The sequence below is a fragment of the Paramisgurnus dabryanus genome, chromosome 2 (genome assembly GCF_030506205.2).
Source record: "Paramisgurnus dabryanus chromosome 2, PD_genome_1.1, whole genome shotgun sequence".
NCBI classification, from domain to species: Eukaryota; Metazoa; Chordata; class Actinopteri; order Cypriniformes; family Cobitidae; genus Paramisgurnus; species Paramisgurnus dabryanus.
In genome coordinates this window covers 47,585,449-47,604,613 of record NC_133338.1, presented here as the reverse complement: position 1 = coordinate 47,604,613, position 19,165 = coordinate 47,585,449, and the positions used below count along the sequence as shown (strand labels likewise).

Below are 19,165 nucleotides of genomic sequence, written 5' to 3'. Positions count from 1 at the left end.
GATTCTGAATTTAAAGTGAATTAAAGAATATAAATGAAAAGAGGTTGCGTGTCTTGCCATGTTATTAGTCTATAGGTTGCATTATAGTGGGCTCTAGCTTTATTGTGTTTGGTATGTCTACCATCATTTACCAGACTTTTACCAGATCATTTGTTTATGTTTATGATTCTGACAGTGATTGTTACTGTATTTTGCCATAAGTCTTCACTGTGCCTATTCAAAGCTCGAGGGCCAACACATAACTTCTAGATTTATAAGCATCAATAAACTATATTTTAACATTTTATAATGCCTAGTCATACTTCTGTTATTTTGATGAAAGTAACTCAAAAGTAACGCAAAAGTAGTGTAACTCATTACAGTTCAGAGTCAGTAATATTGTAATGTAACTAATTACTTTCAAATGACAGTAATATGTAATATATAATGTATTACACTTTGGAAGTAACTTGCCCAACACTGTCCACGACTTTCAAATCCAAAAAAAGTGCGCATTCAGGATGAGAGCTTATGCAGCCTACGGAGGCTACTCTGCTGCTGCTCTGTGCCCCGCCCTCCGAATTTGTCATACGTCACTAAGAAAAGTGCGTACACTACGCTTATACTCTCTCCTGAATGCGGACGCGACTAAGATGGCGGCGCTACCGGAAGGTATTTATTTTCGTTAATAAAGTTTTAAATATGGATATTTCTACAACGACACCGCTCGGATTACTCTCAGAAGACCTTTGTTTATCATCCTGAAGCCATTTGGATTTAATTTGTGAAGTATGGACGCACTTTTTTTGGACTTGAAGGTCGTGGACCCCGTAACATTACATTTAATCAACTGAAAGATCTAAAACATTTTATAAAATATCCGAAAATGTGTTTGTCTGAAAAACGATGGACATATGCAACTCGGACAGCTTGGCGGTCCGATGGGTTTAATATCATTTTTGGCCGAACTATCCCTTTAAACTTCTGCCAAATTTAACAGTTTTAAATGACTGTACATAGGATGAATTTGACTTTCGAGTTAACCTCAAGTCAGATATTTTTTCATTAATGCATTTTGGCAGATGCTTTTATTCAAAGTGACTTATAGTGCATTACAAGGTATGCATTTTATCAATATGTGTACTCTTTGGGATCAAACCCATGACCTTTTGCGTTACTGACACAGTACTCTTTTATATGAGCTACAGAAACACGAGATAATGCATCAAAGACATTTCAGTAGGCTTAAGATGGTATGATTACAAAATAGTGGATTTATAAAGCTTGCCGTGTAGAAATAATTTAACTTGTAACTCTCTGAGCTTTTTGTTTGACTAAGGATAAGTTGTCTTTTTGTTGAACATATTTTGTATTGGATCTTTCTCGTTTTTACATAACAATTTTTTGATCACTGTTTAAGTATAAAATCTTTAAAAAATATTTGTTTTCGTTTAATTTAATTAGAATGCAATAAATTATTTAGGAATCTGTGGCGTTAAACTGCTGTGAGAAAAACACCTAAATTTCCTCTCCCAATGCCACTCAGATTTTTCATCCGCGTTTGTAATTACAGCTCTAGCACATAAACCCACTGTTGTGCACAGTCAGTGTGCTACCTAAAGCTTTTAGCCTAATTGTACAAGCTTGACTTTTAACTGCATTTCAGAAAGATAGAGCTGAAGTATGGAAATATATGGAGAGCGTCTGAGATAAAAAGGTTAATGAATGGGCTTTTAGCCGTTTGCTGTGTAGCTAATGACAGTGGCCTGCTGGTGTGCCAAATCTCTGGCAGCTCCTGCTGGTGGTGAGCTATCAACATTCTTCTGAAGAAACATCTGTGCTTCGTCCAGTTAAGATCTCAGTGTTAGAAATGTTAGTATGTGTTAGAAAAGATACCTTTGAGGAGTTTAAAGGTACAATAATTAAAATGTCCAGAAATCACTAGCATAGTGTTATGTATTTTGTTTACTTATGTATTTAAATTATTATTGTTTCCAACAATATTTAAAGAGTTCTGAAACAAAACCCTCTAAAGCCACATTTACACTGCTTGTTTGAAGTGACTCAATTCGGATTTTTCCCCCAAGTGGCACAGATTGGAAATGACCCACTGATGTGTAAGCAGGAAAAAAGTGCATGGATTCCGGTATTTTCCGATTGGTTTTAAGCCTCATTCATATGTGGAAATAAATTGGATATGAATCAGAAACAAGCATTCGCGTCTGCAATGTAAGCGGACAGATCTGATATTCCCATGTTGTAGGTCATTAAAAATGCGACGCTGGCACATGACGTCAACTTGGGTGGAGACCACTCATGATCATATGACTCTTTTTAGCAGTGCATCTTTGGTGCAATGGCTCCACTAAGTGTAGTAATGTTGAAGTATTATGTCTTGTTACAGAAAGCTCTAAAAGCTCAATCTGTTTGTGTCCAGTGCATATTGCAAAATGTTACTTGTATTTGCAAGGTTTTAGCTGTTTCGGGTCAGAATGCCTATACTGTTTCGCCAAGTGTTTAATGTAAAAGCTGATATCGGATATGAGTCTCCTATAAAAGATGATTTAAACAGGTCATTAAATATAGTCAACAAATCGCAATCGGGCATCAAGATCTGCAGTGTAAAATAATCCAGCCTAAGAGCATCTGACATGTTTTCTTGTAAATAAACATTTTTTATGAAGTTCTTTTGTTTAGGTTCAGTAATTTCACTTAAATGCCAATGAAAAGGTTATTAGTCAGTAATTGATATGCCTTATTTTCACAAATGTCACTTTTTTATGTCTACTCATTTGTAATGAATGTGCATCTCTGCAGAATTCATGAGAAGCCCGTGTGTGGAAGCAGGTCTTATTCCTCCTCTGGTTCAGCTGCTAAACTCTAAGGATCAGGAAATACTGCTCCAGACCGGCCGAGCCCTTGGAAACATCTGCTACGACAGCCGTAAGTGCCTGTTATTGCTTTCTCAGTCATTTTATGCCATGACCCATCTACATGGAGATATTTTATTGAAGGACTGAAGGAAGTGACATGGGACAAGCATTGATAGCTGATTAACCAGTATTATTACACTGCACTCTTAAATGCTTGATCCTGATTGGCCAGTTGTGACATTCCAAGGTCCCAAGTATTCCAAAATAACATCCGCCTGTCATTTTGAATCATTTGATGTGTATTGACATGCATGTACTAGCAGTGGTAAACCTTTGGGACATGTAGCAGCATCCAGGGAAAACGAGCAAAAGCTTTTGTCTGGATGAGAAATGGTAAGACTGCGTTCCCAAGAGTTTCTCGGTTGTCATCTCGCAGCTTCCAGTATCTCAGCTGAGTCTGGTGATTTTGACTGATGAAAGGAAGATGAGGAGTTTTTGTCTTAGCTCTGGAAAGTGCTAGATAATGGATGGATAGGGCTAAGGTTTTGTTCAGACTGAAAATCAATTCATTTTGGTTTCCAGATATTTAGGACTGTTCTTTTTGTGAATAATGAAATCATTCAGACAGTTGCATTTGGAAAAGAGAGGATTATTTGCATTTATCTCACAAGATGCATCTTACGCCTGCGAGATGCCTAAGGGGTCTTGTTAAGTAAATGCAAATGCATTGCTATGTTTACTTTCATGCATATCTTGTTTCTAAAGTCAGTCACTAGTTTGCTTAGTCATAAGAGTGAAACATTCACGGGTCTTGCAAGCACAAATTTTTGTCCTACTTCTGGCAAATGGACACAGATGGGTTTAAAGATGATTGACAGGGCAGCTGAATGTGATGCCAGCTGAAACCAACCCTTTAACATAGACAACATGTGTCACACATTTTACTGTACACAAGTAAATCCTCTTGTCTTTTTAACAGAACAGCATCCAGGACAAAAACATTGATTTGGAGGTTATTTACTGTAAAGATGCTTAATTTTACCGTTTTCACATGTCCTCCGCTGTTAAAGCGTTTAAAGCGATATGGCAAACAGTCTAAACTAAGGCAATCTTTACAGACAATCTGTATAGTCAGCTGTACCGGATCGTTGTCCTACACTTTGCGTAGGCATGCAGCAGTATAAACAATCCTGGAATAATATTCATACCAATTAAACTGACTAATAAATACTGTCATCATGTATTCACAAAGCTTACTGGAAACACACATATGCATAACTTCACATTCAGGTTTATACATCTGTGGTATGAAGCAATAATCATGACGTGGTTTAATGTTAATTTATTCAAATACTACTGTTTTATGCCTTTATGTGATGTTGTTGACCGGGTCTCCAGTGTGTTGGATGTTTAGTGGTTATATGGTTTAGATTCTGGTAGGCCTAGTGCAAGGACACAGAATCAGATTTATCAAATAAATAATAAAATAAAATAATATAACAAATCTTGTGATTTAATACATTTTAATGCACAAACTCTTGTTGATTTACAGTGTATTATGTTTTCGGTAACACTTTACAGTAAGGTTGTATTTGTTTAAGGGCACATATTATGCCCATTTTTACAATATGTAATAAAAGTCCAGGTATGGCCAGAATGTTTATGTGAAGTTTCAGCTCATAATAGCCCACAGATCATTTATTATAGCATGTCCAAAATGCCCCTATTTGGGTGGGAGCAAAAACTTTTTGTTTGTGTATCTTTAAATGCAAATAAATTATTTGGTTAAAAAATATCTTATTTAGCAGAGAATCACAGAAAAAATAGTAGACAGCGTCCAACTCACTAAGGGCAGAAACTATGGTAAAACAGGACTGTCATTTAGCGGCCATGGGCGGGACTTTAGCAGTGTGACATCACATTGCTAAGAGAATCAAAACAGCATGTCTAATGAGACTGCTTTGGTTTAATGGCATTAAAGGGAAACTCCACTTTTTTTGAAAATATGCTTATTTTTCAGCTTCCCTAGAGTAAAACATTTGATTCTTACCTTTTTGGAATCCATTCAGCTGATCTCGGGTTCTGGCGCTAGCACTTTTAGCATAGCTTAGCACAATCAACAGAATCTGATAAGACCATTAGCATCGCACCTAAAATAGAACAAAAGAGTTTTGATATTTTTTCTTATTAAAAACTTGACTCTTCTGTAGTTACATCATGTACTAAGACCGATTGAAAATTAAAAGTTGTGATTTTCTAGGCAGTTATGGCTAGGAACTATACTCTCATTCTGGCGTAATAATCAAGGACTTTGCTGCCGTAACATGACTGCAGGAGGCGCAATGATATTACGCACTACCCGAAAATAGTCCCGTGCCATTGAAAGTCACTAAGGGGACTATTTTCAGCTACTGTGTAATATCATAGACATATCTGCCTAGAAAATTGCAACTTTTAATTTTCCATCTGCTCTTAGTACACAATAAAAAATAAAGTCCTGGTTGCCTTAAATATTTAAGTATAATCAACTTGTCTTTTCAATGTACTTTTATTATCTTGACTACTGAGAAGCTGTTTACTTACAAAATAAAGATGACATAACTTAAGCTAATTTAACTTTATTTTTTTTTAAGTTGCAGCAAATCTATTTTATTTATAGATAGATAGAAAATAGTAAGTTAAAATTACTTATAAATCCTAGTTAATTATACTTAAAAATTTAAGGCAAAAATTTTAAGTCATTCGAATTACTTTAACTCTTTCACCGCCAGCGTTTTTAAAAAAAGTTGCCAGCCAGCGCCAGCGTTTTTCATGATTTTCACCAAAGTTTAATGCCTTCCAGAAAATGTTCTTCTTTAAATATATAAACATACAATATACCAAATGAAAGAACAGACCCTCTGCTTTCAAAAAAAAAAACTTTTCATCCTACCTTCAGTAGTTCTTTTGTAATCAGCTTTTGAATATGGGTAACAAAAACACCACATTTTGAGCAAAAAGCAGAGATAATTCCATTTTTGTGACGGACTTTTGATAGAGATCCCATTCAGAGCGATCTTTAAAACAGACACGGACATGCAGCCGCTTGCCATAGGGCAATACTTCCGGGTTTAAAAGTTGCGGAAGGGCGCCACCTGCTGGATAATAGCGGTATTGCGGAAAGACGGAAAATCTCGTCATTGGCGGGGAAGCGTTTTCTCTTAATTGACGAGATATCTCGTCAATGGTGGTGAAAGAGTTAATGATGGATGTTTGTGCTTTACCATTTTGACCCCATATAAAAAGATAACATTACCGCATTTTAATATAAAATTATTTGTTTGTGTTTAGCTGAATTAGGAGAGAGTTTTCATATTTTGTTGAACTATTCCTTTAAATTAATTTAGCTCTGAATGTGAAAGTATGAATTGGTAAGACGGCTCACCTGCACAAATACTTCACCACACACTATTAAAACGAATGCTTGCTATCTTTTTACCAATCTATTAGTTTCTATTCTATTCATGTGGTCTTACAATAATTCCTTTCAAGGAAAATAAAGCATTCCTACCTATCGTTTTACTTTGTGTCTGCATTTTTTCCTTCCAGTGTAAAATCACAGGGGAACAAGTGAGGCAAAGCTGTCATCCCATGTTATTTATCATAATCTGCTTAATTTTACTTCAGATGCTTTTTGTTCTGCAACTTCTGCAGTACAGTCAATGTCACGTCTCTGTAGTTTTGAGTATTATAGTATTATAATTATGATATGAATCCACATCTTTAGACCTGTGAAGCTACATCAGTCTGGATTTTGTATGCTGTGCTTCTACTGCACTTCTGCTCCGTGAATTCTCTTGGTTTTTTGTCACGCATTCACCCCACAATACCTCGACAGCTGTAGCAGATTCAGCATCCGTGTACGATGCAGTGGGGTTTTCGGCATACAGTTTTTTTTATTTCGTTTGCTCCTCTTTTATCTTCGAAATGTGTGGTGCATGTTACATTATCAGCTGTCATTTATTTTCTGTAAAGGACACGTTCATTTATATCCCGACTCGTGTGGCGCTTAACCACCCATTTATCTGTCATTCTGTTCCAGGTTGTTGTGGTTTTTGTGTCATTTGTTGCCTTTTTATTGTTTCTTTCTTTTTGATGTGACCTCTTTGTTTTGCAGATGAGGGCAGAAGTGCAGTTGACGCAGCGAGCGGTGCTCAGATAGTTGCAGGGCACATTAAGGCTCTGGCCGAAAGCACTGACCCGGCCACCGGGAAGCTCTTGACTGTCTTTTGTGGCATGCTGATGAACTATAGCAATGATAATGGTAATGACCAATCGCCCCGAAACAAAAAGGCAATATGTTTAAGTGTCCTCTATTGGTATGGTCGGAGATGTTCACTAAGCATTGATCAAAATCTATACACCCTGGGTTATGCTGGGTTATTTACAACACAATGTTGGGTCAAAAAGGGACAAACCCAACCTGCTGGGTTGTAATTTAACCGCTGGGTTGTTTAAGCCCAAAATGCTGGGTTGTATAACCCATTGTTGGGTCATTTATTTATTAACCCAAGAATTAACCCAACAGCTAGGTTTGTCCGCTTTTGGCCTAACACCCTGCTATTTTGCAAATTCTCCCACTTAGAAATCATGGAGGGGTCTGAAATTGTCATCGTAGGTGCATGTTCACTGTGACAGACGTAATCTAAAAAAATCCAGAAATCACAATGTTTGATTTTTTAACTATTTATTTGTATGATACAGCTGCAAATAAGTATTTGAACACCTGTCTATCAGCTAGAATTCTGACCCTCAAAGACCTGTTAGTCTGCCTTTAAAATGTCCACCTCCACTCCATTTATTATCCTAAATTAGATGCACCTGTTAGAGACATTAGAGACAAAATTGTACACCTTCACAAGGCTGGAAAGGGCTACGGGGAAATTGCCAAGCAGCTTGGCTGAAAAAAGGTCCATTGTTGGAGCAATCATTAGAAAATGGAAGAAGCTAAACATGACTGTCAATCTCCCTCGGACTGGGGCTCCATGCAAGATCTCACCTCATGGGGTTTTAATGATCCTAAGAAAGGTGAGAAATCAGCCCAGAACTACACGGGAGGATCTGGTCAGTCGCCTGAAAAGAGCTGGGACCACCGTTTCCAAGGTTACTGTTGGTTATACACTAAGATGTCATGGTTTGAAATCATGCATGGCACGGAAGGTTCCCCTGCTTAAACCAGCACATGTCCAGGCCCGTCTTAAGTTTGCCAATGACCATTTGGATGATCCAGAGGAATCAGGGGACCAAAATAGAACTTTTTGGTCATAATTCCACTAAACGTGTTTGGAGGAAGAAGAATGATGAGTACCATCCCAAGAACACCATCCCTACTGTGAAGCATGGGGGTGGTAGCATCATGCGTTGGGGGTGTTTTTCTGCAGATGGTACAGGGCGACTCCCTATATTAAGGAGAGGATGACTGGGGCCATGTATGGTGAGATTTTGGTGAACAACTTCCTTCCCTCAGAGCATTGAAGATGCATCGAGGCTAGGTCTTCCAACAGGACAATGACCCGAAGCACACAGCCAGGATAACCAAGGAGTGGCTCTGTAAGAAGCATATCAAGGTTCTAGCGTGGCCAAGCCAGTCGCCAGACCTAAACCCAATAGAGAATCTTTAGAGGGAGCTCAAACTCCGTGTTTCTCAGCGACAGGCCAGAAACCTGATTGATTTCGAGAAGATCTGTGTGGAGGAGTGGGCCAAAATCCCTCCTGCACTGTGTGCAAACCTGGTGAAAACTACAGGAAATGTTTGACCGCTGAACGATTTGGCTACTTTACCAAATATTAACATTGACTTTCTAAGGTGTTCAAATACTTATTTGCAGCTGTATCATACAAATAAATAGTTAAAAAATCATACATTGTGATTTCTGGATTTTTTTTTAGATTATGTCTCTAACAGTGGACATGCCCTTACGATGACAATTTCAGTCCCCTCCATGATTTCTAAGTGGGAGAACTTGCAAAATAGCAGAGTGTTCAAATACTTATTTTCCTCACTGTATAATACTCCAAAAATGCTGGATTATAAAAAAACATACAAATGTATTTATTTACACAGTGTATTTTTTTATAAATTTTTATAACATTTTATTTTATACATTTTTATAAAAATACAGTTTGTAAATAAATGTGTGTTTCTTTTAGTCTAAATCAACAAGTACTTTAATCTCTATATAATCCCTATAAGTCTGTTTTGTATTAAATACCGCATGGTTGAACAATATTGGCAATATCTGTAGGGGACTACTATACACCTTTTTTATGGTAACAAAAAAATGCTGGGTTATTTTCACCACAGCATTGGTTCAAAATAACCCAGCATTTTTTTTAGAGATACATAACTCCTCTTTAATTCGATCAATGACTTCATAGAATTGACATGATGGGTTTGTTAAATGGCTGCTTTTGTCTTGATTAAAGGGATAGTTTGGCCAAAAACTAAATGAAACCCATGATTTACTCACCCCCAAGCTGTCCGAGTTGCATATGTCCATCGTTTTTCAGACAAACACATTTTCGGATATTTTAGATCTTTCAGTTGATTAAATGTAATGTTACGGGGTCCACCCATAATCCACGACCTTCAAGTCCAAAAAAAGTGCGTCCATCCTTCACATATTAAATCCAAACGGGTCCAGGATGATAAACAAAGGTCTTCTGAGGGTAATCCGCGCGGTGTTGTTGTAGAAATATCCATATTTAAAACTTTTATTAACGAAAATAAATACCTTCCGGTAGCGCCGCCATCTTAGACTCCTCTGTATTCAGGAGAGAGTATTAGCGTAGTGTACGCACTTTTCTTAGTGACGTATGACAAATTCAGAGGTCGGGGGCACAGAGCAGCAGCAGAGTAGCCTCCGTAGGCTGCGTAAGCTCTCATCCTGAATGCGGACGCGACTAAGATGGCGGCGCTACCGGAAGGTATTTATTTACGTTAATAAAGTTTTAAATATGGATATTTCTACAACAACACCGCTCGGATTACCCTCAGAAGACCTTTGTTTATCATCATGGAGCCGTTTGGATTTAATTTGTGAAGGATGGACGCACTTTTTTTGGACTTGAAGGTCGTGGACTATGGGTGAACCCCGTAACATTACATTTAATCAACTGAAAGATCTAAAATATTTTCTATAATATCCGAAAATGTGTTTGTCTGAAAAACGATGGACATATGCAACTCGGACAGCTTGGGGGTGAGTAAATCATGGGTTTAAATCATTTTTGGCCGAACTATCCCTTTAATATTTCGTTAAACTGATGGCTGGCTTTCCTCTAGTGCAGGTGATGCATTTATGATATTAAGCACTTCTTCTGTCTTCCATTGTTTGGGCAAAGTCGATTTTTTTTTGCATATTGACTACAAATTCATATTGTTTATACACATTGCAATAATTACAATAGTACAAGTCATGCTTATAGTAAGAAATAAAGTAGTACAGTATATTTTCCCATAATTCCAGCTGTACAACACGTTAAAAAAAATTCCAGATTTGAACTTTTGAGCCAGTAAAACCTCTGCATAATATGCACAATAATAGGACTACATTCATTTTTACTTTCAAACACTGACATTTCCACAATGAACTGTAATCCTCCCCCAATAAGAGGATGATTTGGTCTATTCGCAGCACAGTTTTAAAATTCACGACTTGTGCTATAGGTTACACAAGGGTCTATCCCTGTGTTATGCAGCGCTGTTGTGCGTTGTTTAATATTTAATGCAATGCAGGCTGTGTATTTACAATTTGATGTTCTTAGACCAAGTCCTGTTTCCTTCATCTCTGTTACCCAGAAGAGCTCAAAATGCGAATTTCTGTTTTTTTTTTATCTATCACACATCGTGTCTAGAGGCTAGCGCAAACCAACTAAACTCACATATTCAGACATTTTCAATTTCTCTTGCCTGTTGAAATGAAATATCATCTATGATTTTAATAAAGTAGAATAGCCAGCGGAGCTGCGGGATGCTTGTTCATCCTGAATATTATCATTAGTCCATTTTATATTACAATCTGAATCTCTCTTCTCTGCCTTTTCTCTGCAATTGCTGTCAAATGTATCTGTTTGCTAATCCATACTAAGTATATTTGTTTTAAGCCTCTCATCTCTTTACTAAGACACCAGGATATCTTACATAAGTGAGTCACCTTAGGCAAATATTTACATGCTTTTTTTATTATAAGCCTTGTCTTGGGCACTGTAAAAAAATGGTCATAATTTGTACCCCAACTGTCACCAGAGTGGTCTCCCTTTCAAAATGTACACCTTTGGACCTAAAGAGTTTATATTTAGTACTTCAGAGGTGCATATTGATGAACTATGGATCATTGTTTGTAACTCTCACTGTTTAGCTCTCATTAATATTGAAACATCATTGCTGATTGCGGCAAAGGGCTGGTGCTACAGAAAAAATAACTGGAAACTATGGTTGTTCTTTTGGGAAATGATGCACTTAAGAATAACGTACATGGGATTGAATGTAATGCAGATAGTCTTTCAGAAAACACACATTATGTAATCTGTAAATTATGTTTGTTAATGATGTCTTGAAAAGGGTTGTGCTTCGTTTTAAAGGCTTCTTTGAAGGTTCTTGGTACTGTCAAGAATTCTTATATCGTCTTTTGCACAGACCAGCAAAGCTTTCGAGATCAACAAAGCAAATTCTAGGAGATTTATATATCAAGAAAAAAGCATTTTGACCATGTTTGTTAAATGTGATTAAATGCATGAATGTTTAACGATGACTCTTTCTTCAACATGATGTTGAATTTACCTCATGCTCATTTCTGATTTCATCTCTTAACACATTTCTGCTTCTCAACTGCTGATGTTTTTCTTTGCCTGGGCCTCCATCTGAATGCAGTTGTGTGCTGTCTGAGCTGCAGTCTCGTCTTTGCTTTGTTCAATTTACAGATCAACATCTGCTTTCTGACAAGTTGATGGTGCCAGATGTGCAGGGGCCGCTTGTGTCTCTCTGCATTAGTGAGACATCTGTAGTCAACCAGTGTATAAAATCAGTTACTAGGACTGCACAATATTGGAAAAGAAATGCAATATGCGATAACTTGCTGAATTTAATGATATGCGACAACTTACTTTAAAAGATATACGATAACTTTCTAAAGGGTTTTTTGCCAATAACTTGCTACCTTTTGTGATATGCGATAATGGTTTTTGCAGTATACAATATGCTTTAGCTTACGAAAAATTTTTTTTCAATTCGATAACTTACTGACATTTTTTGGTCTTTATTAACTTGCCAAATTTAGTGATATGCGACAACTTAATTAAAAAAAATTAGTTAAGGGATAACTTGTTACATTTTGTGATATGTGATATCTTGTAAATTTTACGGTATGCTGTAGCTTGCTAGATTTTGTGATGTATGATAACTTGCTCTGAATTTAACTATATGCGATAACTTGCTACCTTTTGTGATATGCTTTAGCTTGCTAAATTTTGGCCCATCCGATAACTTGCTGGCTTTTTTGATATTTATTAGCTTGCCGCATTTAGCAATATGCGACAACTTACTTAAAAAAAAAAAATTATATACTATATAACTTGCAAAATTTTTTTTTTTTAGGGATAACTTCCAACATTTTGTGATAGTGATAACTTGTAAATTCCACGATATGCTGTAGCTTGCTAGATTTTTGTGATGTGCGATAACTTGCTGAATTTAACTATATGCGATAACTTGCTTCATTTTGTGCCATGCGATAACTTGTAATATTTGCGATATGCTGCCGCTTGCTAGGTTTTAGAATGTGCGGTAACTTGCTAGATTTTACGATATATGTCTATTTGAATAATATTGAAATACTGAAATCACTCTCTTACCAGTCTCTTTGCTATCTGCATCGTCCTAAAACTTTGACTATAAATTACATTTATAAGTAATAAAATCATTAATATATAAAACCCATTGCAATATGCATGCATTACGATATTTACGATGTTGAGATATGCAATAAAAGTGGGTTTTATGCGATAACTTGCTGCCTTTTGTGATATGCTTTAGCTTGCTAAATTTTGACCCATTCGATAACTTGCTGGCTTTTTCGATATTTATTAGCTTGCCGCATTTAGCAATATGCGACAACTTACTTAAAAAAAAATTGATATACTATATAACTTGCTAAAGTTTTTTTTTTTTTTTTAGGGATAACTTCCAACATTTTGTGATATGTGATATCTTTTATCATTTTACGGTATGCTGTAGCTTGCTAGATTTTTGTGATGTGCGATAACTTGCTGAATTTAACTATATACGATAACTTGCTTCATTTTGTGCCATGCGATAACTTGCAAAATTTGCGATATGCTGCCACTTGCTAGGTTTTAGAATGTGCGGTAACTTGCTAGATTTTACGATATATGTCTATTTGAATAATATTGAAATACTGAAATCACTCTCTTACCAGTCTCTTTGCTATCTGCATCGTCCTAAAACTTTGACTATAAATTACATTTATAAGTAATAAAATCATTAATATATAAAACCCATTGCAATATACGTGCGTTACGATATTTACGATGTTGTGATATGCAATAAAAAAAAGGGGGTTTTGTGCGATAACTTGCCACCTTTTGTGATATGCTTTAGCTTGCTTAATTTTGGCCCATTCGATAACTTGCTGGCTTTTCGATATTTATTAGCTTGCCGCATTTAGCTATACTTAAAAAAAATATTATTATACTATTTTATACTATATAACTTGCTAAAGTTTTTTTTTTAGGGATAACTTCCAACATTTTGTGATATGTGATATCTTGTAAATTTTACGGTATGCTGTAGCTTGCTAGATTTTGTGATGTGCGATAACTTGCTGAATTTAACTATATGCGATAACTTGCTGAATTTTGTGATATGCGTCAGCTTGCAAAATTTTGCGCCATTCTGTAACTTGCTAGGGGTTTTTATGCGATAACTTGCTACATTTTGTGCCATGCGATAACTTGTAATATTTGCGATATGCTGCCGCTTGCTAGGTTTTGGAGTGTGCGGTAACTTGCTAGATTTTACGGTATATGTCTATTTGAATAATATTGAAATATGTTTAAATACTGAAATCACTCTCTTACCAGTCTCTTTGCTATCTGCATCGTCCTAAAACTTTGACTATAAATTACATTTATAAGTAATAAAATCATTAATATATAAAACCCATTGCAATATACGTGCGTTACGATATTTACGATGTTGCGATATGCAATAAAAAGGGGGGGGTTTGTGCGATAACTTGCCACCTTTTGTGATATGCTTTAGCTTGCTAAATTTTGGCCCATTCGATAACTTGCTGGCTTTTCGATATTTATTAGCTTGCCGCATTTAGCAGTACTTAAAAAAAATATTATTATACTATTTTATACTATATAACTTGCTAAAGTTTTTTTTTTAGGGATAACTTCCAACATTTTGTGATTTGTGATATCTTGTAAATTTTACGGTATGCTGTAGCTTGCTAGATTTTGTGATGTGCGATAACTTGCTGAATTTAACTATATGCGATAACTTGCTGAATTTTGTGATATGCGTCAGCTTGCAAAATTTTGCGCCATTCTGTAACTTGCTAGGGGTTTTTATGCGATAACTTGCTACATTTTGTGCCATGCGATAACTTGTAATATTTGCGATATGCTGCCGCTTGCTAGGTTTTGGAGTGTGCGGTAACTTGCTAGATTTTACGGTATATGTCTATTTGAATAATATTGAAATATGTTTAAATACTGAAATCACTCTCTTACCAGTCTCTTTGCTATCTGCATCGTCCTAAAACTTTGACTATAAATTACATTTATAAGTAATAAAATCATTAATATATAAAACCCATTGCAATATACGTGCGTTACGATATTTACGATGTTGTGATACGCAATAAAAGGGGGTTTTATGCGATAACTTGCCACCTTTTGTGATATGCTTTAGCTTGCTGAATTTTGGCCCATTCGATAACTTGCTGGCTTTTTCGGTATTTATTAGCTTGCCGCATTTAGCAATATGCGACAACTTACTTAAAAAAATTATATACTATATAACCTGCTAAAGTTTTTTTTTTTTAGGGATAACTTCCAACATTTTGTGATATGTGATATCTTGTAAATTTTACGGTATGCTGTAGCTTGCTAGATTTTTGTGATGTGTGATAACTTGCTGAATTTAACTATATGCGATAACTTGCTGAATTTTGTGATATGCGTTAGCTTGCAAAATTTTGCGCCATTCTGTAACTTGCTAGGGGTTTTTTATGCGATAACTTGCTACATTTTGTGACATGCGATAACTTGTAAAATATGCGATATGCTGCCACTTGCTAGGTTTTAGGATGTGCGGTAACTCTCTAGATTTTATGGTATATGTCTATTTGAATAATATTGAAATATGTTGAAATACTGAAATCACTCTCTTACCAGTCTCTTTGCTTTCTGCATCGTCCTAAAACTTTGACTATAAATTACATTTATAAGTAATAAAATCATTAATATACTGTATAAAACCCATTGCAATATACGTGCGTTACGATATTTACGATGTTGTGATATGCAATAAAAGGGGGTTTTGTGCGATAACTTGCCACCTTTTGTGATATGCTTTAGCTTGCTAAATTTTGGCCTATTCGATAACTTGCTGACTTTTTCGGTATTTATTAGCTTGCCGCATTTGGCGATATGCGACAACTTACTTTAAAAAAAAATTATATACTATATAACTTGCTAAAGTTTTTTTTTTTTAGGGATAACTTCCAACATTTTGTGATAAGTGATACCTTGTAAATTCCACGATATGCTGTAGCTTGCTAGATTTTTGTGATGTGCGATAACTTGCTGAATTTAACTATATATGATATCTTGCTGAATTTTGTGATATGCTTTAGCTTGCAAAATTTTTCCCTATTCTGTAATTTGTTAGGTTTTTTTATGCGATATCTTCCTACATTTTGTGACATGTGATTACTTGTAAATTCTGTGATATGCTGTAACTTGCTAGGTTTTGAGATGTGCGTTAGCTTGCTGAATTTTTCGGTATATGGTAACTTGCTAAATTTTGTGCTGGGTGTTACCTTGCTAAATTTTCCGACATGCGATTCAATAATGCTTAACGTTTGTAAATCAATTTAAATAATTTTAAAATGTTTAAATACTGAAATCACTCTCTCTGTTTTACCAGTTTCTTTGCTCTCTGCACCGACTATAAATAACATTTAGAAGTAATAAAATCATTAATTTATTGCAAACCATTGCGATATGCATGTGTTGCGATATGCGTGTTTGCAATGTTGCGATAACTTTGAGACATCTTGTGGCCCTTTTAGATATATATGATATGTTTTATAATATAGAGTATAATTATCCCTATAATAACTTATGTCTTTTAGGCGACTGATGTTTAGATATATGAACATGAAATATAATAGCTAAGCGGTTTACAGTACTTCGGTTCACTAGGTTTTGATTTATACATTACAATTTTCAGGTCAAGTCTACATTTTCTGTTCTGGTCTCAGCTGGGCACTTTGCAAAAATGAAATCTCTGAACAATTTATTGTGTATTTCTCTGAACTGATAAAACTATTGCAGCTCTTTCACCCTGCAATTCTGATGAAACCAGAAAGAAAGACTTTTTGTATTATCTATATTGTCATTGTTCTACTATTACTGTTTGAAAACTGATTTTTTGCTTTTCTTTCTAGACTCACTGCAGGCACAGCTGATCACTATGGGTGTGATCCCAACACTGGTCAAACTACTAGGGGTTCATTCCCAAAACACAGCGCTCACTGAGATGTGCCTCATTGCTTTTGGGAACCTTGCAGAGCTGGGTAAGTTTCCTGTTAATAGTAATTCCATGTACATTGTTCTGCAACATGTTTTTTCTGTAATGAATATGTAATAAATCTCTGTTGACTGTTCTTGGATCAGAATCGAGTAAGGAGCAGTTTGCCTCAACGAATATCGCAGAGGAGCTTGTCCGACTGTTCCGTAAGCAGGTCGAACATGAGAAGAAGGAGATGATCTTTGAGGTGTTGGCTCCACTCGCAGAGAACGGTAAGAATCACTTTGATGAATAAAAAATCTCTGTAGCCTGTAGCCACAGGACAAACATGTCATCGTCTGAGACAACGTAGTGACAAAACGCACTTTGTAGAGCAGTTTGTCCATTAAGGGCTACTGTAGAAACGTGGTGGTGCAAAATGGCGACTTACATATTGCTGTGTATGTAGATAAAAAGGGCTCATTCTAAGGAAATAAATGCAACACAGTTCATTTTGTAAGGTCTTTCTCATTATGTATATTATATTGCAAAAGTTACACACTGCACCTTTGAATACTCTGGTATTTGAAAATAATAATCATGTTGTGTCTTTGTATACATCACCATCACTGTATAACATTTCCGCAACAGTAACTTTTTTGTTTAGGATGTTTTAGATATTTTTTTTACTTTCATATAGGTATTTTATTGCATGTGCTCCTGCAATGTTTCACGTTGCTGTGTCAGTTAAAGGAGTAGTCCACTTTAAAGTTGGGGTCCATTGACTTTTTATAGTAAAAAAATACTATGGTAAGTCAATGGGCCCCATCTATAAAGTGGACTACTCCTTTAAGGAGCACCCTCTGATACTGTCTCATTTATACAGGCACTGCAGCTCCCCCTTGTGTTTTTAGAGAGATGTGCAATCATTGCAGTGATCTGAAATCATCACAATGAGGTCAAACAATTGTTATGAGACGGTTATTTAATCATTGTGACAGCCCTATTGGTAGATCATTGCCTTGGCAGTTCAAAAGGTCATAGGATCGATACCCAGCGAACACACATAACGTTAAAGAAAAGATTTAGTGTAAATGCACTATAAGCCTCTTTTTTTTACATAAGCATCTGCCGAATGCATAAATGTAATAAAACACTAGAGCATGATGCCCATCAATGCTAATACCAAAAATTTGATTTCTATGTAAAGGATGAAATGATCAAATATGTATTTTGAATCTAGTATAAATAAATGCAAATATTTTGTCTTTGCACTTTACTTTTTTTGATAAACAGTAAACATAATTGCATGCCTTTGTTTGATATAACAAAAAGGTGTGGCTCATTGGAATGCTTGATTATAATTGGCCAGTTGCGACATTTGCAGGTTTGTTATTTCCAGATAACAACCACTCAAAACTAATAACACACGTTAACCCGGATGCTAAAAATCAATGTCTTTTAATAACATGACCTTATATTTACAAATGATTAAACCAAAAAGCGTATTCATGACATTTGTACATCTTGTCAAATCTTTTAAAAGTTGGGGCCTTATTCTGCTATAACAGCCGGCTGACCATACATTATCCCTTACTTAGCATGCATTGAGGGTATATAAAGATCATTTTATGGACACTGGCACGCTGCCCGATGCAGACGTGCTGACCGACTGCATAACTGTGTTCAGTAGTTTCAGTCTTATCTCCCAGCTGTAAGCATGCAGTGTTACTTATATGGAAAGTTATGCCTTTGCCACCTGTTGAGACTGGAAACAAGAGATGAGTGTTTTGGCATTCATCATGAGCCAACCAAATTTTCTTTTCAAATGTTTGATTTTTTTACATTTGCGTGTATGCATTTGGCAGGCACTTCCAGTGCATTCAAGCTGTACATATTATCAGTATGTGTGGTTCCTGGGTGTCGAACCCACAACCTTTGAGCAGCTAACACAATGCTTTTAATTTATATTATAATAAAGCCAGACAAGCTATAAAGAGTGACATCTCTAATAATGCTAACCCAGTCTGGTTTGGTGACGGTAACCAGTCTTTTGGCTCATGGGAGAGGAAGCTACAATTAAGCAGATGTGTGAGATTTCTCTGCTTATTTTCTGTTTGCTTAATAAGTGTGATCACTCGTCTCTTCCTCATTCGGCCCCTCCATCGTTCCCCAAAATAAAGATCTGGGGGTCTGCTAGCAGCTGCGGTCTGGACTATGAATCTGCCAGCCGCGGTCAGCTGCCCATTTTGTCTGCGAGCTCGTCTGATGTTGAAAAGACGTTGAAAAGTGTGCCTGAAACAACGGCGTATGATAGCGAAAGATGATAGGCAGAACTTGAATGCATTGAAGGGCAGAAGATAATACGTTATATGGGAGTTCTTTATTAGTATTTATCTTGTTTTAGGGTATAAATATATTTTAATAGATATAGTGTCTTGTTTTAAACACAACCCCTCACTAAATTCTTTTAGATTTTTACAAGAAAAAGCTGTTTGCTATAGTCAAA

At 36.0% G+C, this 19,165-nt stretch overlaps 1 protein-coding gene across 2 annotated transcripts in view; it reads left to right on the top strand.

Annotated features, from left to right (window-relative positions):
- Positions 1-19,165, top strand: part of rap1gds1 (RAP1, GTP-GDP dissociation stimulator 1) — a 50,311-nt gene that overhangs the window by 6,679 nt on the left and 24,467 nt on the right. The window contains exons 4-7 of one of the 2 annotated variants that reach the window (XM_065288894.1): positions 2,797-2,922; positions 7,009-7,155; positions 16,595-16,723; positions 16,824-16,949. In XM_065288894.1, the coding sequence (XP_065144966.1) occupies positions 2,797-2,922; positions 7,009-7,155; positions 16,595-16,723; positions 16,824-16,949 (528 nt within the window). The remainder of the gene's footprint in view (positions 1-2,796; positions 2,923-7,008; positions 7,156-16,594; positions 16,724-16,823; positions 16,950-19,165) is intronic. The other variant, XM_065288895.1, reaches the window with a different exon arrangement.